The following is a 21817-nucleotide window of genomic DNA, read 5'->3' as shown; positions in this document are numbered from 1 at the left end:
CAGGATTGCTTATAAAGCAGAATGGTTGAAATATGACATTGTGCTTTTAGCTTGTAACTGTTTTCTTTCCTTCCTCTAATTTCAATAGGAGCATGGAAAAACTCAGTAGAAGAATGGACTGCAGAAGATTGGAATGAAGATGTAAGTGTGCCTTGTTAGGTAGACTGGTTTATTATTTACCCTTTTCAGAGTTTCTGTGTTGTCTTCAAAAACTAAATGTTTGAAGTAATACTTTGTATGCATGCAGTGGTATTTTTTATTTTGATTTTTTTGTTTGTTTTTTGCAATTCCCATTTAAAATATATTTGAGCTCCTTTTTAGAATAAAATTGAACCAAGAAATGTTACAATAATTTCACACGGATAAAGCGCACCTTTTTGACTGAAGTTTTGATCTGAACCCAGAAGTGCACCTTATATGCTGGTGTTGCTTATATATGGACAAAGTTCGGAAAATTGCCAACCTGGAAGTGCGAGCCCGCAGCAGCCCTGAGCCGAGCCAAGCCCGCCTGGCCCCAAGTGGGGCCGGGGCCGCCCCCAGCAGCAGCCCCAGGTGGGGCCAGATGCCGGTGGGGCCGGGGCCGCCCGGGGCCAGGTACCGAGTGGGGGCTGGGAGGGAGTGCTGCAACCCGCGGCACGGGGAGGGCACTTGGGGCTGCATTTAAAGGCTACGCTGATCTGTGAAAACTGTTTGCAAATTGAGCACCTGACAGTATTCTTGTTACTAATTCATTACTTTGTTGCGCACAGATCCTTGCTTCAAAAAAAAAAGTGCACCTTATACGCCGGTGCGCCTTATATATGGACAAAGTACGGGGACTTGCCGGCAACCCAGAAGTGCACCTTATACTCCAGTGCGCCTTATACTCGTGAAATTACTGTAATTTATTTTTTCTTGGTGGACAGTACATAGATAATAAAATTTTAAATTTTATCCCAAATTATTTATTTGTGAATTATAATTCTCCACAGCTCAGTGCTTGTGGGTGTTAACTGCATACTTCTCCCTATTATTTAAGGATTTAAAGCCATATTATCACAAAACTTTTATGTAATTTAGTGCTGAAGCTTACTATCAACTTTAGATTTCTCATTTGATACGTTTTGTTTTAAATCTGCATAATTGTTCCAATTAGTCCACTTCATGTTCATAACCTTAAAAAAGGACCTAGTAATATGCTGAAGTTGGCACTTAATTGCTTCATTCCTGTTGTTTCATCATGATGTGTAAAGTATTTACAAGAATTTGGGTTCTCATTCTTTAACAGGCAAGAGATGTCTTCATGTATGCAATATATTTGGCATTTGTGATCATCGTGCATGAAATTTGCATTTATGATTTTAAGTTTTCACCTATTGTATAAATACTTAAGTAGTTCAGAAAACAAACTAGATAGCAAGAAACATGGAAAGAAAAACTTAGCTTTTAAAAAGTCTTTAATCTTTTATATGAACATCAATTATTACAAATTTATTTTCAGAAGAGTAAGAGATTGTCTCAGAAGTCATCCCTTTTGCCTCCTCCTCTAGAGTGGCATGTCAGTGTTATCTCCAGAAAATGTGTGAATGTTTAATATAGCAGATATGAAAGCTCCATCCTTACCTAATGAGAGGGACATGTCTTCCAAGAAAATGAAAAGAAGTTCTAAAATTCATAGGTTTTCTGTATCTATTACTGTCAGCAAAAGCTGGCAGCTTCTCTAAACCTGTACTCTATTTCTGCAGTGTGTGCTAGTAGTATACTAATGGCTAAGGATACTGAAAATGTATGGCCTTGGTCTTACCCCTGTTTGCTGGTACAATGCAGAATTTGTAATACAGGAGGTGTGTTCAGCAATGCTGGTTAGGTAATTAACTATCAAACCCAAGTAATTTGTTCATGAATCTTGAAGGAACAGCAAATGAAATCTCTAGCCTGTTGTTAATTTTTATTAATTTTGGTATACTGGAAAAATCCCTGTAACCTAGGAGAAAGTTATTAATGTACTGATGTTCAGAAAGAGTGAATGAAATGGTAAGCTGCAGGCAAATTAGTCTGAAACACCCCTGGGGAAAAATAAAGTAAAATGGATTCATTTGCTTAAAAAAAACCAAAAAAACGTAAGAATGCACCTTGTGTCATTCAGTGTAGTCGTATGAAAATAGGTCCACTTCAAATAAACCCGATATTGGTCTTTAAGTAAATTTCAAATTAACTGCAAAGATAGAGTATGTCCTTGTAAGAGATTTGATCTACATCTTTTGTTCTCAATATAATTACATGCTATCATGAAACACATTAGATGGATTGAAATCTGCCATGAAAATTTTAGCCAATAAATCTTTTGCAGGAGGGCATTTCTAGGAGGGCTATAAACTAATCCAGTCCCAGGCCAGATGCCATCTAGTGTCTTTATCAATTATTTGGTAGTAATAAGAGCACTGCTGAATAAAATTTGTGAGAAATAAAGAAATTATAAAGTAAGTCAGTCATACAGAAATCTGAAGCTCTGCTAAACTTGACCTGTTCTCAAATTTAAAATACTTTAATATAGCCAAGTGACCATTTGTTTTATAGGAATAAAGGCACACCTCCAGAACAAATGGCTGGTGTCTGGAAAGCAGCAGCTGAAAAATTTTCAGCATTGTAGAGGATGATGAAACACAACAGCTCGGCATGATCCCCTAAAGAGGTGTTGCTGTGGGAAAAAAACCCTATTGTAGTCTTTTTGCCTGTAGGCACTCTTCCCTGTCTCTTAATCATTCTTGATTTATATTTCAGTATGTGGACTCTCCTGAATTTGATTCTGAAATACTGCATACAATTATTCATTGCTTTTATAAAACAAAAAATGTGGAAAATAGCTGAAAATATTTACTGAGAGTATTGGTGTTTGAGAGTGAGATTTTTAGTTTACTGAATTGGAAAAAGTTACTTTATTAGCATATAATGGGTTCCTGTTTTAGTCTAGCAGAGAAAGGCATAATGTGAATCTGTGGCTGGAAAATGGAGCCATGCATTTAAATGTATTATAAACAATTCTAGCCACATGACTAATGATTGAAACAACCAAAGAAGCTGATGTATTTGCTGTCTGCAGGTAAAGACCAGGTGTTTTTTTAAAGAATATTTTTGTTTAAATGTGGTGTTCCCTAATCAAGTACAAGTTAGGTGCAGGTGAGTGAAATTTCATGTTGTTTGACCTGAGAACAATTTGATTTCTGTGATTTAATTACTAGACAGGACTGGTAATTATCTTTAGTAGTGAGTATTGAGCAAGTATAGTATGTTGTCAGTGTGCTGTCAAATAGAGGAAACTCCTTGAATGAAAATCGGAGGTTGCATGGACAATGAAGGACCAGACAAATATTAAGGTACTGTAGATGGCTCTGGGTTTTCCTCTTAAAATTGCGATTATATTCTTCTGGCTAAATAAAATTAACTAGAAAAATTATCAGAAGGGAAGAAATAGAATACATACAAATTGCTGGAAAGTGGATGAAGGCAAACATTTTCTTTTTTTATTGGTAATTTTCATTTTTATTTGAAACAATGGCAGCACTTTAAAAAAAATTTAGTGGGAGTGTTTCCTTTACCAGGAAGCAGCACAAGAATTTGTTTTAATTTCTTTAACTTCAGTACATCATATCAAAACACTAATAAGGTTTTTTTATTTCTGATTTGTTGCTGTTGAGTTTTTATGAGTATGCCAGAGTATATTTTCTTGTGTGCCTCACTTATCAACTGTCCATAGGACCTGGTAGCTTAGTTGTTAAATATACTGCATGTTTGGTGATTGGAGAATGATTATTATCATAGAAACAGGAGCTGAAAAGCACAGACATTTCACTGCAGATGGAGGAAATACCTTTGTGAGGCTGATGCTTCCAAATGGTTCACAACTGTTCATTCAGTTTTGGGAAAATGCCAGAGCCTCGGTGAAAGATTTGTGAGCGTAGTGTACAGTGAGCGTAAATAACTTTGTTAGGAGCTGATATGACTTGTAAGAAATACTAAATAGATCTGTGTAATAAAGCTTTTAAGCTGCTACTGCACAAAATATGTGTTTGGACAAATTATGTAATCCCAGCAGACTTTTGAATTACAGTAATTTCACGAGTATAAGGCGCACTGGAGTATAAGGCGCACTTCCGGGTGCTGACAAATTTCTGAACTTTGTCCATATATAAGGCGCACTGGAGTACAAGGCGCACTTTTTTTTGCAGCAAGCATCCACGAGCAACAAAGTAACGAATTAGTAACGATCCCGCCAGCCGTGGTCTCTTGGGTTACAATACAGGATGTGATCAAAGTATCTATTCTATCATGATCTGTTGTGACCGGGTGGGGCAGTGATCTTTATCTCTGTGGGAGATACTCTGCTAATGGTTCATCCATTGAAACCAGTAGGGCATTGTTCTTTATCTTTGCACCCCCCATCCTTCCTCCAGGGAGTTATCTTCTGCTAATGGCCCATTAAGTCCCACTGTGTGACTGATAAAATTACTTGATCCCATTGAGAGTTGCTCCAGCCAGGGGGGAGAGCCCAGCCTTTCCTACCTAGATAAAAACTGAAATTCTGGGACACCAAGTCGCCCTCTTTTCCCTGGACTCCAGAGGAAAACTGGACTTTTTTTCCATATCATCGCTGGACCTTCAGAGGGAGGCTGCACCCTCCTACAAGACCACTGCTTCAACTGAACCACATCTGTCACTGCAGGAGGACTGTAGCCATCATTTAATGGGACTACTACCAACACCCTGACTGACGGGTGTCACCCTGACGGAATGTCAGGGTGTACTCTGACTTTGTGTCTTAGTTTGGAGGACAGGTGTCTGCTAAGAAAGGCAGGAGCCTCTCTTTGAAATGGAGAATGTAAACCCCGTCTCTCCAAATTATTATGATTTTGAAATCAAGCGGCTCTCAGGCAAAGATATGGGAATTAGGAATAACAGTTCTTTACTAGGGAAATTAAAATAGAAATACAGTACTACAAAGAAACAAACTCCAAACTGTGGCAAAGTCAGAGTACAACCTGACACCACATCAGGCAGGGTGTTGGTAGCAGTTTGATTAAATGGTGACTGCAGTCTTCTTGCAGTGACAGATGTGGTTTAGTTGAAGCAGTGGTCTTGTAGAAGGTGCAGTTTCCTTCCAGAGGTCTAGTAGTGATGTGAAGAAATCTCTTTTTTTAATTTGTAGAGTCCAGTAGAGGAAGGGCTACTCAGTGTCCTAGAATTTCAGTTTTTATCTAGGTAAGAAAGGCTTGACTCTCCCCACTGTCTGGAGCAACTCTCAATGGGATCAAGTAATTTTATCAGTCACACAGTGAGACTCAATAGACCATTAGCAGAAGATAACTTCTTAGAGGAAGGATGGGTTGTGCAAAGATAAAGAACAATGCCCGCCTGGCTTCAATGGATGGACCATTAGCAGAGTATCTCCCACAGAGATAAAGATCACTGCCCCACCTAGTCACAACAGATAAGTGATAGAATAGATACTTTGATCACATCCTGTATTGTAATCCAAGACACTTTGTCAGTGTTTGGAGTTTGTAGTACTGTATTTCTATCTTAATTTTCCTAGTAAAGAACTGTTATTCCGAATTCCCATATCTTTGCCTGAGAGCCCCTTAATTTCAAAATTATAATAATTTGGAGAGAGGGGATTTACATTCTCCATTTCAAAGAGAGACTCCTGCCTTTCTTAGCAGACACCTGTCCTCCAAACCAGGAGCGTGCTGAGCCCTGTGGCACCACACGAGCCCAACCCCCCTTCCCCCCAGCCGCTGAGCCCTGCTGAGCTCTGTGACCCCGTGCAGTTCGGCTCGCAGCTTGCACTTCTGGGTTAACAAATTTCTGAACTTTGTCCATATATAAGGCACTCCGGAGTATAAGGCACACTTCCAGGTTCGGACCAAAATTTTAGTCAAAAGGGTGCACCTTATATGCGTGAAATTTCTGTAGTTGTTTGATTGGAGCTTCTGGCAGTGAGTTTGCTGCAGGGTGTAGTGTAAACTTCAATGTAGCTAAGCTGGTAGCTGAAGATGTCTGTTTTGCATGCTGGTTCACTTGAAGAGAAAGTTTCCTCTCTCACATCAAGCATGCTTTTGCATTATCACAAACATCCTCAGGCTCCTCGATTTGCTCAGTTTTCAGGATTCATCAGTGTTTTGTCCATGGTTCATCTTATCCTGGGTATTGTGAGCATAAGAAACTTTTGATATTACAATGAATTTGCTATTTAAGCAAGAGATTGCAAACCATAAACTGCTGCTTGTGCCATTAGCTGACCTCCTTGTGCCATATAATGGAGGAATCACATAACACCATAGAAAGTACAGTATGCGTTGTTCTAAAATAACACCTATGGTGGAGAAAGAGCTGAGCAATAGAGAAACAGCTTTTTAATATGGAAATATGCTTGAGCTGAATCCTCTTTGTTTCGGTCAGTATATAGAGTTGTGGGCTGGCAGCATTATGCTCAGGACAGAATTGTGTTCCAGAAAGATGGTGTTAAAATATGTTGTATTAGCAGGAAGGGAAGGAAATGAAGGGAGAAATTTGGGTGGTACTAATTTTTTCATGAACCAGTGTAGTGCTAGGGGGGAGCACATGAAACATTTGAACTTTGCCTCTGAGTACTAAGTGATTTGCTCCCAGTTAGACCTTCTGCATCCTGCTTAAATCAAATGTTTCATAGAAGAATCCCAGATGACCATGTACAGGGACATGTGTGCTTTCAGTAGAGCTGCTTGTGGGATGGCAGATAATATTGCCTCATGTCTGTGATGTACTTTAAATTGGGCTGGTAGCAATTAAAAATGCATAATTTCCTGAAAGAGCTACATTCAAATGTCACATTCTAAAGGGATTCTTTGTGCATGTTTGAATAGGTCAGTTATTCTTTAGTCTAAATACAGAGCTACACCAAAGTAGTTTAGGGCGATTTGGTGCAAATTTAATTTAAAATATAACCATTATACAGTCATATCACTGCCTTGTTAAACCAAACCTTTACTGGCTTAAGACTTATTCTGGTTTACAAGTCCTGTCAATAGAAATGAATTAGCCGTAGGAAGTTGTAGTTGTTTAACTACTATTTTTCTAAAAAGAGAAACTATTTAAAAAATCCCAAACCAGGAAACAATCAAGCCCCCTACAAACCAAAATCACCCCCTTTCCCCCCCAAAATGCCAACCAACCAGCTCCCCATCTCCAGATAACTGGGCAAGTATCTATCTTTATTGTAACAGCATGGTGGAAGCAGTACAGTTTTCTGCTGTGGATTGTTTGGCTTGTTATACTAGTATAGGCAATTAAACAGTTCTCCCTTTGTTGTTTTCAAACTCATGCTTGCAGAGCAACCTGTTTAACATGGTTTTGCCACCCCTAGCAGAAGTGCCAAGAAGGAACCATGAATGCTAGTTCACTGTACATATCTGAGTGCAAACTTGCCTCCACTGATGATGTGAGCTGAAATGTAAAACAGAGATACATGAAATGAGTGGGAACAGTGCAATGTGTTAGACTTCTGCAATGAGATTTATCAGAGCTGCTCTATGGAGTCCTAAATTATGTCTGCACACTGATGATATACCAGCTGACACATTACTTCCTTTCTACTGGTATAGTTTTTAGTTAAACTATTTCCCAAACTGATGTAGTTACATTAGTATACCATTCAGTGTTCAGTAGATAAAATTTCCTAACACTTTAATTAAATTGGTACTTAATTCTGTGGAGAAGACTTTGCTGAAGTTTGACTACGTGTTTTTGTCTTTTTAAGCAGAGCTCCAGCATAACTGGTTGTAATGATAGTTTGACTTTACTTTTATCTTAAAAGTGCATGACCAAGACGGAATTTCTGAAGATGTCATAGTACTGAAGCGTGAGCACATATATGATTAAAATAACTCTTCCCCCCACACACTTTTTCCAGCTTTCTGAAACGAAAGTCTTTACTGCTTCCTCTGTTCCAGCTGAGAATCATGTGACTCCTAGACAAAGGTAAGATCTTCTTCCATAGTTTCCCTATACCTTAAACCTTTCTGCTTGTTGAAGCAATGGTAGCTTCTACATATAAAATTGTGGCAGTACAAGCTAGCTTGTACTAGACATTTAAATTAGCCATACATGGAAAAGGTACTCTGGTGGGACACAACCCACCAGGGGAAAGATCTAGAAACAGACAGGGGGTTGGCTTGATGGATTTCTGCCTGGCTGCAGAGGCTAATTGGCTGCAGCGGGCTGGACAGCCTGAACTTTGGACCAGTCAGGAGTGCTTACTGAGAAACATTTAAGAGGTTATAAAAAGAGCAGTTCAGAAGAATAAAGGGCTTTTGGTCGCAAGAATCACGGAGTTCCTGTCTCTCTGTTTGGGGGGCACGGGCGACAACGCAACGTAAAATGTTGACTAAAACACAGGGCAGCCTTGGTCAGAGATTGGTCAAACTAGTTTCAAAATTATCAAAGCCTTGCTTTTGTGGGTTCCTGTGTTACCTATTATTGACTACAGAAGTGGAGCCAAACTTAGCAAATCTGTGAACATAATACTGACTTCTGCACAAAGACTGCTTCCTGACAGGAACAAAAGTAGCTAGTAAGAAAACCATGCTGCTGTTGTTGAAAAGGAAGCTCTGTCTTTGCTGTCCAGAAAATGAAAACCCTCCCCGTGTAGATGTAGAAAATGTTCAGAATGTAGTGCTTTGACAAATACGTTGACAGAAAAGCTTTTGTTGCTTACCAGGAAAATCACCTTATTGCCATTACAATTACTTGCCTTAACTGATGATATAGAGTTCAGATAGAGAATGGAAAACATGGCAGTTGCTGCCTTTACTTGTCTTTATCTTTACCAAATGCCTAGCTAATTATGTGGAATCAACTGCCTGCATTAGCCTCAGAGAACAGGTTAAAGTTGTATGATGAAGACTTCTGTAGTTAGATAGCATGAGATCTGAAAACTGGATGGCCTAATGGTCCCAAACATCCTGATACAGCTGTATTGGTATACTTCAGACTGCAGGAAATTTTTCATTGTAACATGGGTGTGACCTGGAGGAGGCATGTGTCGTAATTATGTCAAGACAGACTGGACTGACACCATCATCAGTCCCTTATTAAAGATTTTTCATGCCTTCTCTCAGTGGACCTCTCTCAGGCAACTCCACACAGCACTGACTCCTCTCTGCAAGCTTCCTTCTTCCTTCTGCATGACTGGCTAACCCCAAGCTGTCCCTTTCCCAGCCACCTAACCCTATCTTGCACACTCACATGTCCCTTCCTCCTCACAGCACAGTCAGCAGACCTCATCTCAAACTGCAACCAGCTCCAGGTCTCAAGCTCCAACTGGAACTTATTCTCTACTAGCTGACCCACTCTTTTTTAACACCCATCCTCATTGGACAGGAAAGGCTGTCTCCACTTCTTGGCAATCAGTATAGCTGTAATTCATTGAGGAAAATTGCCTTCTGCACTAACCGTACAAACTATCTTCCCACAGGCATAGTGTCAGTTGGCTTACAGTTTATATTTCATTCCTTTCCTTCTTAAAGGTGATATGGCAGGAGGGCTGGACTAGATGATCTCCACAGGTCCCTTTCAACCCTAACTATTCTGTGATATGCTTACATGTTCATTGTTTTAATGCAAATATTCTTCCAGTGGATGTCCCTCAATTTATGTTAGAAAATATTTTAGTTCATCAGGTCAAATTCTGGTGTATTGTTTTGTGGCTTGTGGTTTTTTGTTTTGGTTGTTTGATTTTTACTTGCCATAAGAAAGGTTTGGACATTAAAAAATCTATGCTAATCAAAGTTCTGGAAGCAGCTCTTCAGCCCAAGTCTGTGATATATTTAGGATAAACTTAAGTCAGAATTTTTTGAGTAGATTTATTTTATTGTAAATATGCGTAGGTGTTTATAGCCCATGTTAAATGTAAGAAAATTCACATTTCTCATCTTATTCAGGTATGTATGGTAAAGTAATTTTGGAAATGTGCCTACTGTCTGGGAAACATAGCTTTTATTTCCGCTGCTTTTGTGACTTTCATACCATCATATACTCAATTGTTGCATGTGACTTCATTCTTTACTGTCTGTATACCTACCCCATACAGAGGTAGGACTTTGATCCCTTGCTCTTTGTGATATACACAGAATGTGGATTATCAATGTATATAAAGAGTTGGCAGGCGGGATCAGCTTAAACACAATTTATCTTTTATGATTTGTCTCCAGTTATTTGGTTATATTAATCATATAGGTTATTTATCTGATACATGATGATATACATTTGATAATGTTTTAAATGAGAGCAAAGACAATTTATATTCTAGCTGTAGTGGTATGTTTCAGCTAGCAGAATTTTATTTTCTGGCAAAAACATCTATTCTACCTCTTTTGTATAGCAGGCAAGCAATATTTAAAAATCAATAATAATTCTGTTGCTGGTATGGCAGCTTTAGTATTAGTACTTTCCTCAGTTTCAGCACAGTCTAATCATCATGTTTATTCCAGCCAAACTTTGCTTTGTCTTGCAGCATTGATTTGGTAACACTACTTCAAAAGCCTGAAAAGCCTGTGACCCTTACTCAAGAGACAGAAGGCAAATTATTTGAGGCTCCACAGCAACAGACCTTTGGCCAAGCCCTAGTCTTCACAAATTCTCAGCACAGCACCCAGATGGCATCAGGAACTGACAGCTCCAGTGCTGTAAACTCTTATTCTCCTCAAAGTCTGGTAAAAATATATTATGCTTTCTAAATATTCCTAATGAGTAAATATTTCAGGTTAAGTAACTTTTCCACTACTGGCCATTTAATGAGATGGTTTGGTATTTATAAAATTCAGGTTGTAAATGTTGAAGGAATTCTGAATTTCAGTCCTTCCATTCACACACACAAAATAAAGTTTACTTTTTTTTCTGGTTTTGCTAAGTACAGTAATTTCACGACCATATGGCGCACCGGACTATAAGGCGCACCCGCCGGGAGTCGGCAACTTTCGCAACTTTGTCGATCATATAAGGCGCACCGGACTATAAGGTGCACTATTTTTTTGCAGCAAGGAACCGTGCGGCGCGCAACAAAGTAACAAATTACTGGCAGGTGCTCAATTTGCAAACATTTTTCTAAGATCGGTGTAACCTTTAAATGCAGCCCCAGGCACCCTCCCCGTGCAGCGGATCCCGGCACTCCTGCCCGCCCCTGGTGCTGACTGGCACGGCTCCCGACTCCCACCGCGCGACCGCGCTGCGTACCGGCTTTCCCTTGGCCGGCGACGGCGCTGCTTCTCAGCACTTTCCCACAGTGCTTTTTCGCCGCTTTTCGATGTTTTCCCGTGGCGCTTTTTCGCCGCTTTTCGGTGCTTTCCCGGGGTGCTTTTTCGCGGTGCTTTTTCGCTGCTTTTCCATGCTTTTTCGCCGCTTTTCCGTGCTTTCCCGGGGCACTTTTTCGCGGCGCTTTTTCATCGCTTTTCTGCGCTTTCCCACAGCGCTTTTTCACCGCTTTTCGGTGCTTTCCCAGGGCACTTTGTCGCGGTACTTTTTCGCCACTTTTCCGCGCTTTCCCGGGATGCTTTTTCGCCACTTTCCCGGGGCGCTTTTTCGCCACTTTTCCACAGCGCTTTTTTGCCGCTTCTCGGCGCTTCTTGGCGCTTCCCTGCGGCCGCGCCGCTTCCCCTCGCTTCTCCCCGCCCAGCGGCCGCGCCGGTTCTCGGTTTCCCCCGTCCGGCAGCTGTGGCTCCCGACTCCCCCCGCACGGCCGCAGCTCTCACAGGTCCCGGCTCAGCTCGCAGCTCGCACTTCTGGGTTCGCAAATTTTCGAACTTTGTACATCAGATAAGGCGCACCGGACTATAAGGTGCACTTCCGTGTTCGGGAGAAAATTTTAGTCAAAATGGTGCGCCTTATAGTTGTGAAATTACTGTAGTTGTTCCTCAGTTCACATGAAGTACTTGTATTAATTTTTGAGTAGAGAGCAGATGCATATACTGCATGCTGATTTAGGATGAAATCACTTGTTTATAGTGAAGAGTTCTATGCCAGGGAGCGTTGATGCATTATTTGCAAACACATATCTGACTGCTTTTTGTGGAAACCCGATTATTTCTGAGTCAGTTCTGAGGGCTTGAAATTGGGCACTTAAACTGATTTTCACAGAAAAAATGCAACTATTAGTAAATGCATACTATTTTAAGATGCATGGATTAAAGTACAGTAATTTCATGACTATAAGGCACACCGGATTATAAGGTGCACTTCCGGGTGTCGGCAAATTTCCAAACTTTGTCCATATGTAAGGCGCACTGGACTAAAAGGCGCACTTCTTTTTGGAGTGAGGATCCGCGTGCTAAAAAGTAACGAGTTAGTAACGGAATCACGCGATCGCGGGGTTTACTGGCAGGTGCTCAATTTGCAAACATTTTTCACAGATTGGCTTAGCCTTTAAACGCAGCCCCAGGTGCCCTTCCTGTGCCACAGGCCCCAGCATTCCCGCCTGCCCCCGGCTCCGGCTGGCACGGCTCGGGGCTCCCGCAGCACGGCCATGGCTCGCAGCTCGGCGCTGCCGCGGCACCGCCCCTCCTCACGGCTTGGCGCTCCTGTGGCGCCGCCCCATCCCCCTCGCGGCTTGGCTCGTGGCTCGCACTTCCGGGTTGGCAAATTTCCGAACTTTGTCCATTTATAAGGCGCACTTCCGGGTTTCGATCAAAATTTTAGTCAAAGGGATGCGCCCTATAATTGTGAAATTACTGTAAATCAGTATTGTCGTAGTCAGTGATGAAGTTATAACAGATCAGTGATAACCAGAGAGGGTCTGGTCATATGCTCCAACTGCTGATTTTTTTACTGGTCATAAACTAAAATGCAAGAAGTGACACCTCAACATGAGGAAGAACTTCTTTACATTGAGGGTAGCAAAGCACTACAAAAACTGCCCAGGGAGGGGGTAGAGTCTCCCTCTCTGGAGATGCTCAAAACCTACCTGGACATGCTTCTGTGTCACCTGCTCTGGGTGACCCTGCCTTGGCAGGGAGTTGGACTAGATGATCTCCAGAGGTCCCTTCCAACCCTGACAATTCTGTGATTTATTAGTAATCTAGGACTGAAGAGGTTTTGGTTGCTGCCAAATAGCAGCTTTAGGCATTGACCCTATGGTTATGGTTATGTTCAAATTATTTATTAAATACTCAACTCCATTCTTCCCCTCCCCTTTTTTTTTTTTTTCCTCTTGGTAGTCTGCAGTTCTTTGTTCTGACTTTGGAGAACGTGGGTCTCCTAAACTGACAAACTCTACTGGATCCCAAATCTTGGACCAATTGAAATCTCCAGGTTTGGGTCAGTTTACCTCTCAACAAAACAGTAATAGTTCTACTACAACTACCACATCATCCTGGGATCGAAAACCACCCATTACCCAGGCCTCAGTCCTTAGTCAGTTTGGTAAGTGCTTTGACATAGCTTTTGCTCTCTATTAAACTACAAGATGTCTTAATTCCAGTAGCAATTTTAAATGGCCTTAAATGAAAAGCTTTTTTTAAAAAAAACATAATCCTAATAATATAATTGGTTACAGCATTGTGTTACACTCAGTTGCTGGTAATAGACATATCACAAACTAAGTTTTGAGAGGCTTAAGGCTATCTATAAATATCATTGAATCTTAAGAGGTTGTTGAGCCTTCATGTAATGACATCTTTGATTTAATGTGCTTGAATATTTAAGTGGAATTTTGAGGTGACTTTGTGTCATGGTTTAACCCCATCCAGCAACCAAGCCCTGTGCAATCGGAAGGGTAAAAGTGAGAAAACTTGTGGGTTGAGATAAAGACAGTTTAATAGGGAAAGCAAAAGCCACACACTCAAGCAAAGCAAACTATAAGGAATTAATTCACCCCTTCCCATGGGCAGTCAGGTGTTCAGCCATCTCCAGGAAATCAGGGCTCCATCATGTGTAATGGTGACTTGTGAAGACAAATGCCATCACTCCAAACGTCCTCCCCTTTCTCCTTCCCCCATCTTATATGCTGAGCATGATGTCTCATGGTCTGAAATATCCCTTGGGTCAGTTGGGGTCACCTGTCCCAGCTGCATCTCCTCCCAATCTCCCACGTACCCCCAGCCTCCTCCTCAACATTGCTGTACAAGGAGCAGAAAAGACCTTGACTCTGTGTAAACTCAGCAATAAAAAAATATCTATATTATCAATTCTGTGTTCAGCACAAATCCAAAGCACAGCCTCATACCAGCCACTGAGAAGAAAATTAACTCTGCCCCAGCCAAAACCAGTACACTTTGTTTCTCAACAAATCCTGGAAAATACCTATTTTCAGTGTGCCTATGCTGCTTCTAGGTTGTACCATATTTAGTCTTTTTCCCCAATTTTTTCTCTTCTCATCATTGCTTGAATTTTGAATGAGTACTATATAATTTCTTCATAATGTGCATCACATCTCATCATTCTTTCCATAGTGTGAAATCTGTGTGTGCTGAAAATGATGCAGGTTATCAATTTTTTTCTATTCATAATTGTATGGATTTTTCATTTAATTGAGTAAAATTAGTAGAAACAGTGAAAATGACACAAACTTGGTTTTACAGTGTAGTTCCTAGCAGTATTCTCACTGTGAAGAGTGATAGCTCTTGTATCTCTCTGCTGTTTCAGTGTATGTTTGCAGATAGATAAGCAGCCAATTTGGTAGCAGTTATAATCTTTGGCATGCAGAAATTCTGAAAAAATGTTTAGGTACATTTTAAGTTGCTTTCTAATATGCTTCAACTGGATAAAAAAACCTTCACACTGCAAATGCTGTGGATCTCTTACGGTTGTTGACCAGTGCTCTGAGATACTTTCAGTGTCTGAAAATATAAAAGGGGAAGTCTTGGGAAAAAACCTGTCAGCATCCAGTGTCTCTTGACTTTCAGCCATATTGAGATGTTAGATGACTTCCTATTTCTGTTGAAAATCTTTTCTTTTGTAGGGGCGGGGGAATCCTAACTCATAATACCACTAAGTTGCAACTCTAGACCCCTCGGAAATAATCACATTTTATCGGCACAGTTAATTGCCGTAAAACTTGCAGTGTTTGACTAAAATAATCCATAAGAGTTTTTGAGGCCTAATGTGTGATAATGTTATGTCACTGTATGAATAGGTTTGCTTTTATATTTTTTAAAAAAGCCAAGGCAAGCAGCTCTGGTGCAGGTGTGTTTTGCAGCAGAGCAGGGGATCTATGGGAAATGGTTGGTGATAATGTCCTGAGCTGGGGAAACCCCAGGAGAGCACCGAGACCCATCAGAAGCCAGCAGCTTGCATGAGAGTGACTGACAAGGCATGGGCAGGGCCAGGAGTAATGGTGGTCACCCCATGTGGCACTTAAACCAGGTAGTGGTGTGGCAGTTTGTGCAGGAGGCCCTACCAGCTCAATCACAGAGCAATGGTATCCACCTGGCAGACAGCCATAGCCGACCTCTCTAAGCTCTGCACACACCATGACTGAAACAGCTGCCTAGACAGAGCTCCAGTGGGAACATACTGCCACCCAGGTGTCAGGCTGCAGGATATGCCCTGCTCTTATACCAGTATTGGACAGCAGTAGTGAGCACACCTGTGGAAGGCGTGCCTAAGTAGAGGAATTCCTCTGCTTAGTGACAGAAGTCTGGGAGGAGATGAGTAGGTTTAGGAGTATCAGGGAGTGCAAGAGAGACTACTGGAATGAAACCCTACCTTTCCTGAGACAGACCCACCTGTCAGACAAGGCACATGACAGGGAAGATCCCCTATCTTCTTTCTGCTTGGATTAACATGGTAACCTAAAGGATAGGGGGTAATGGTGACAAGTTCCTACCCAACGCAGCAGGCACATCTCATCTGTGACTACTCCACCTCCCCAGGTGCCCTGCCATAATAGGTATGAGGCTCTGCAAGTGGAGCTGAACAATAATGAGGACAGTGGTTCATCTAGCATGGAGGTGTTGCCAAGGTTAAGTCAGCCTATGCCTTGTGTCAAAACTGCTTCCATAAAGAAAAAGACAGGTCACTGTCATATGAGACTCCCTTCTGAAGGGAACAGAAGGCTTCACATGCAGACCAAACTCACTTCTTTATGAAGTCTGCTGCTCCCCTGGGGCCCAGGTAAAAGATGTGAAGAGAAAGCTTTCTATGCTCATACAGCACTCAGATTATTGATTTTTCAGGTATGATTTACCAAAATATGAGTATTGGTCTAATACCGATACTCAACTGTGACGGACAAAAGACTCTCTAACAATTTAAAGTTAGAAAGGGTATGTTTATTCAGCGCTGGGCAGCAGCGTGGGGTAGCCCCCTAATATGCACTGCAAAATTACAGGTGGTCACAGAGTCTATTTATTAACAAAAGGTTTAAATAAATACATATTCATAATACCAGCCCCTCCCATCCCCTGCTTTCTATGGTAATTAGCTTGAATGGTTATTAAGCATGCGTGGTTGGCTTCTTGAATTAAGTCTGGGGTCGTTTTTGTGGGGAGGGGTCCTAAAAGGAGGAAGTAAGGCGAGTCTTCCTCGCCCTGAACTTTCGACCCTTTTCTATTAATGACAATACAAATGATTTCTGGGGATATTCCAATTTTTCAAAGAATGGGTTTCTGGTTGCGATTGTTCGTGCTTCTTCAGACCTGCTTACCAGTTTTGTCTTTTCCCATTGTAAGCACACCTGAGCAAACATGAGATGACAGACGATCAATCAATTATTTAAGTTTAACTAAAATCTTAATTTTTCTAAGGTTAGTGTTTCAGGTAGGCAGTGATGAAGTTGCAACAAGAAGTCTGAGGGAATTAAGAGAAACTTCAGGGTCTTGGGGCGACTCATTAAGGGATCAGGAGCACAAGAAGTGTTCTCTGTCCTTCCAGTTGCAGGGAATGATGAAGGAAGAAACAGGAAGAGCCAGCAGATCAATACCTGGCTCTGAGCCTGATGTCACCAGCAGAATTTTGTTGCGTTGTGATCATGGGTCAGTTTACACAAACCAGGCCTGCTGGCAACAGACAGGGTCCACCTGTCTCAAAAAGAGGAAAGAATCTTTGCACGGGAGTTAGCAGGGCTCATTGAGAGAGCTTTAAACTAGATTTGAAGGGGGAAGGGGATAAACCCATGCTCGCTAGAGAGAAGCCTTTGGGCAGCACACCAGTGTTTGAGGGACACGTGCCAGTGAGGTCCTTAGGTCTGCCATCTTAGTGGAGGTAGGGGATGTGTTGCTTTTTGCCCAGCCTGGAAATGAAACTCAAGATAATTTTAGCAAGGAGGTAACATTAAAGGGGATCTTTTTTTGAAGGCCTTCAGAGGCAGTTATGGAAAGGTGTCCACAAAAGCCCACCTTCCCCAAGGGGTGAGTACATTTTTATGGGTTTTAGGAAATTAGCATAATTGATATAAAAGCACCAATTAGGAGGACAAGTGGTGATGCAATTCCCCCCTAGGTCAAGCCCCTTCTCTGGAGCACTCCCTTCAGCACTAGTTGTACTTTGTCCATGAGAATGTATCTGGAAGAGTTGTTCTCGACCTTGGTTCCCAAGAAGAATCAATATAGAACAGAGACTTGTACGTCCCAGGGCTTGGAGCTCTGAAATTTGTTTTGTCTTTCTGCTTAATGAAAGGCCATGGAAAATACTGGGAAAACTAGTCACTAATGCAGTAGGCTACAGAGCTACAAATATATGCGTGAAGAATACAGAGAACATATAAAAGAAAAAAAGGCAAAACCTAAACGGCATCAGATGGAGATCCATGAGGCAGCAAAGACACAAGGGTTATTGATTTGTTAGAAATCCCAGAAGTGTGGGAATGATCACACAGGAATTGGAGCTTCTCCCCCTGAAAAAGGCAGCAGGATCAATAGCCCAAATGAAGTGCATCTACACCAACACACGCAGCATGGACAACAGGAGGAGCTGGAAGCCATGGTGCAGCAGGAAAATTATGACATAGGTGCCATCATAGAAACATGGTAGGATGATCCACACAATTGGAAAGCTGCAGTGGACAGCTATAAACTTCAGAAGTGACAGGCAAGGAAGGAGAGGCGGTGGGGTAGCCCTGTACGTTAGGGAGTGTCTTGATTGACTGGAGCTTAATGATAGTGATGATACACTTGAGGGTTCGTGTGGGAAGATAGGTTGAAAGGAGCGTACAGAAGGAAATCTGTCCTGATAAATTACACCTGTACTGATTACTGAGGAGTGGAAACATCTGTGCCTGCCCAATCAGTTTGGGTGTTATGAAAGTGGGTTAGCTGGTCACCAGTTGCAGTTTCAGTTGGAGCTTGAGACTGAGAGTCTGTTGCAGTTTGGGATGGAGTCTGCTGCCTGTGCTATGAGGAGATAAGGGACATGCAGTCATGCAAGGGATAGATAAGGTAAGAAGGTGTTATGTGAGGAACAGTCAGGGTAAGGCAGCTGGGAAAGGGATAGGTTGGGGTTGAGCCAGTTATGCAGAGGAGAGGAGTCAGAACTGTGTGGAACTGCCTGTAAGAAAAGGAGTCAGTACTGTGTGAAGTTGCCTATGAGGGAAGGAGTCAGAGTTGTCAGAAAGAAGTACACTGAAAGAAGGCATGTAAAGTTTTTTAATAAAGGACTGGTGGTGATGCCAGTTGTGTCTGTCTTGACATAACTGCAACAGGTTCATGGGGAGGAATCCAAGGGAAGGCCAACAGAGCAGATATCCAGGTGTGAGTTTGTTATAGACCACCCAACCAGGATGAAGAGACAGATGACATATTCTGTAAGCATGTGGGAGAAGTCTCACGATCGCTAGTCCTTATTCTTGTCCAGAATGTCAACTTACCAGATGTGTACTGGAAATGCAACACAGTGGAGAGGAAACAGTCTAGGAAGTTCCTGGAGTGTGGGGAAGAGAACTTCTTGACACAGCTGCTGAGCCAACCAGGGGAGGTGCTCTTCTGGACCTGCTGTTTGTGAACAGAGACGGACTGGTGGGGGATGTGGTGGTCAGAGGCTGGCTTCGGTACAGCAATCGCAAAGTGATAGAGTTTTGGGTTCTTGGAGAAGTGAGGATAAAGGTCATCAGAACTGCTATGTTGGACTTTCAGTGGAAAGACTTTGGCCTGTTTAGGAGAGTGGTTGATGGAGTCCCTTGGGAGGCAGTCCTGAAGGGCATAGGAGTCCAGGAAGGTTGGATATTCTTCAAGAAGGAAATTCTAAAGGTGCAGGCAGTCTTCATGTGCCAGAAGATGAGCTGATAGAGAAAAAGACCAGCCTGGTTGAACAGAGCCCTTTGGCTGGAATTTTGGAGGGGGGGGAAGGGAGTCTCTTTTCCATGGAAGAAGGGGCAGGCAATGTGCAAGGATTACAAGGATGTTGGGGAAAAAATTAGAAAGACCAAAGCCCAGCTAGAACTCAATCTGACTATTGCCATAAAATACAATAAAAAATGTTTCTATAACTATATCAGCAGCAAAAGGAGGGACAAGGAGAATATCCTTAATTAGGTGTATGAGAAAGCATAGTGACAAAGGATGAGGAAAGGCTGAGGTACTCAATGCCTTCTTTGCTTCAGTCTTTTATAACAAGACTGGTTTATTCTCTGGATGCCCAGCCCCCTGAGCTGGAAGATGGACACAGGTAATAGAAGGAAACCCCCACAATCCAAGGGGAAATGGTCAATGACCTGCTTACACCACTTAGACACACTCCAGTCCTTGGGGCTGGATGGGCTCTACCCAAGGGTACTGAGGGAGCTGACAGAAGTGCTCACCAAACTACAGTAATTTCACGATTATAAGCCGCACGTACCAGTGTCGGGAGCGTTTAGGTCTTTGTCCATGTATAAGCCGCACTGGATTATAAGCCGCATTTTCGTTCGCAGGGAGGACCCGCGTACAACAAAGTAACGAATTAGTAACAGAAATGCGGGATCGCTCGCCCTGGCCCGGCGCTGCCCCACAGTGCCAGCGGGAGGGAGGCATGGAACCCGCTTGCACCCAAGGTGGCAGCAGGAGGGGGAGGCACAGAGCCCGCCTTCACCCGCAGTGGTGGCAGACGGGGACGAAGCCTTCCTTCACCCACAGCAGCAATGGAAGACAGGCACGGAGCCTGCCTCCCCCTGCCACCGTGGGACCAGCAGCACGAAGCCCCCTGCCTCTCCCCTGGGCCACGGGGCTGGCAGCACAGAGCCCCCCGCCTCTCCCCCAGGCCACAGGGCCGGCAGCACAGAGCCCCCCGCCTTTCCCGCAGGGCCAGCAGGAGGGAGCCCCCCGCCTCCCTCCCCCCGCACTGCCGGCACGGAGCCTGCCTCCACCCGCCGCGCAACAGAGTAACCAATTTGTAACAATCACACAATCCCGGGTTTTACTGGCAGGTGCTCGGCTCGGCACCCTGACTCGCACTTCTGGGTTGGGAAATTTCCGAACTTTTTTCATATATTGACCGCTCCTGAGTGTAAACCGCTCCAGGTTGGGAGCAAAATTTTAGTCAAAATGGTGCGGCTTGTAATCGTGAAATTACTGTACTTTCAGTCATTTATCACCAGTCCTGGCTAACCAAGGAGGTCTTGGAAGACTGGAGTTTAGCAAATGAGATGTCCATCTACAAGAAGGATTAGAAGTAGGATCTGGGGAACTACAGACCTGTCAGCCTGACCTTGGTGCTAGGGAAGGTAATTGATCAGATCATCTTGAGTGCCATCATGTGGCACCTACAGAACAACCAGGGGATCAAGCTCAGCCAGCATGGGTTTAGGAAAGGCAGGTCCTGCTTCACCAATCTGATCTATGACAGGTGAACCTGCCTAGTGGATGAGGCAAAGGCTGTGGGTGTTGTCTGCCTGGAGTTTAGTAAACCCTTTGACACAGTCTCCCACAACATTCTCCTGGAGAAACTGGCTGTTCATGTCTTGAAGGGGTCCATAAATTTGCAGAGAACACCAAGTTGGGTGGGAGTGTTGATCAACTGGAGAATAGGAAGGCTCTGCAGAGGACTCTGTACAGGCTGGATTAATGTGCTGAGGCCAGTGGTATTCAATTCAACAAGACCAAGTGCCAGGTCCTGTACTTGAGTCACACCGACCCCCCTGCAGTGCTACAGGCTGGGGCAGAGTGACTAGAAAGTGGCCCAGCAGAAAAGGACCTTGTGTTGCTGGTCAACAGCCAGCTGAACATGTGCCAGTGTATGCCCAGGTGGCCAAGAAGGCCAATGACATTCTGGCCTGTATCAGCAATAGTGTGGCCAGCAGGACCAGGGCAGTGATCGTTCCCCTATACTGGGCATTGGTGAGGCCACACCTCAAATCCTGTGTTGAATTTTTGGCCCCTCACTACAAGAAAGATATTGAGGTGATGGAGTGTGTCCGGAGAAGAGCAATGAAGAAGTCCTATGAGGAGCAGCTGAGGGAGCTGGAGATGTTTAACCTGGAGAAAAGAAGGCTCAGAGGGAACCTTATTGCTCTCCACAGCTAACTGAAAGGAGGTTGTAGCAACGTGTGGATCAATTTCTTCTCCCAGGTAATGTGAGGAGAGGAAACAACTTTAAGTTGAACCAGGGGAAGTTTAGATTGGATATTAGGGAAAATTACTTAATGGACAGTGTTGTCAAGCTGCCCCGGGAAGTGGTGCATTTGCCATCCCTGGAGGTATTTTGAAAGCTGTGTAGATGTGGTGCTTAGGGACATGGTTTATTGTTGGATTTAGCAGTGCTGGGTTAGTGGTAGGACTTGATCTTAGAGGTCTTTTCCAACCTAAACATTTCAATGATTCTAAATAATATTTCCCCACAGCTGTTTATTTAGAGAATATCAAGTGTTAGCTTTATTATTACAGTGGTAATGTTCAGTATGAAACTT

General features: G+C 42.9%; 1 protein-coding gene across 5 annotated transcripts in view; it reads left to right on the top strand.

The window, feature by feature from the left end:
- LOC117005092 (ubiquitin-associated protein 2-like) overlaps positions 1-21817 on the top strand; it is a 222010-nt gene that overhangs the window by 103243 nt on the left and 96950 nt on the right. For all 5 annotated transcript variants that reach the window (XM_033076365.1, XM_033076364.1, XM_033076363.1 and 2 more), the window contains exons 9-12: positions 89-141; positions 7925-7992; positions 10526-10724; positions 13221-13425. In XM_033076365.1, the coding sequence (XP_032932256.1) occupies positions 89-141; positions 7925-7992; positions 10526-10724; positions 13221-13425 (525 nt within the window). The remainder of the gene's footprint in view (positions 1-88; positions 142-7924; positions 7993-10525; positions 10725-13220; positions 13426-21817) is intronic.

Source organism: Catharus ustulatus, chromosome W (assembly GCF_009819885.2).
Source record: "Catharus ustulatus isolate bCatUst1 chromosome W, bCatUst1.pri.v2, whole genome shotgun sequence".
NCBI classification, from domain to species: Eukaryota; Metazoa; Chordata; class Aves; order Passeriformes; family Turdidae; genus Catharus; species Catharus ustulatus.
Note: the sequence above shows the minus strand (reverse complement) of the source record. Positions and strands in the feature narration are given on the sequence as shown.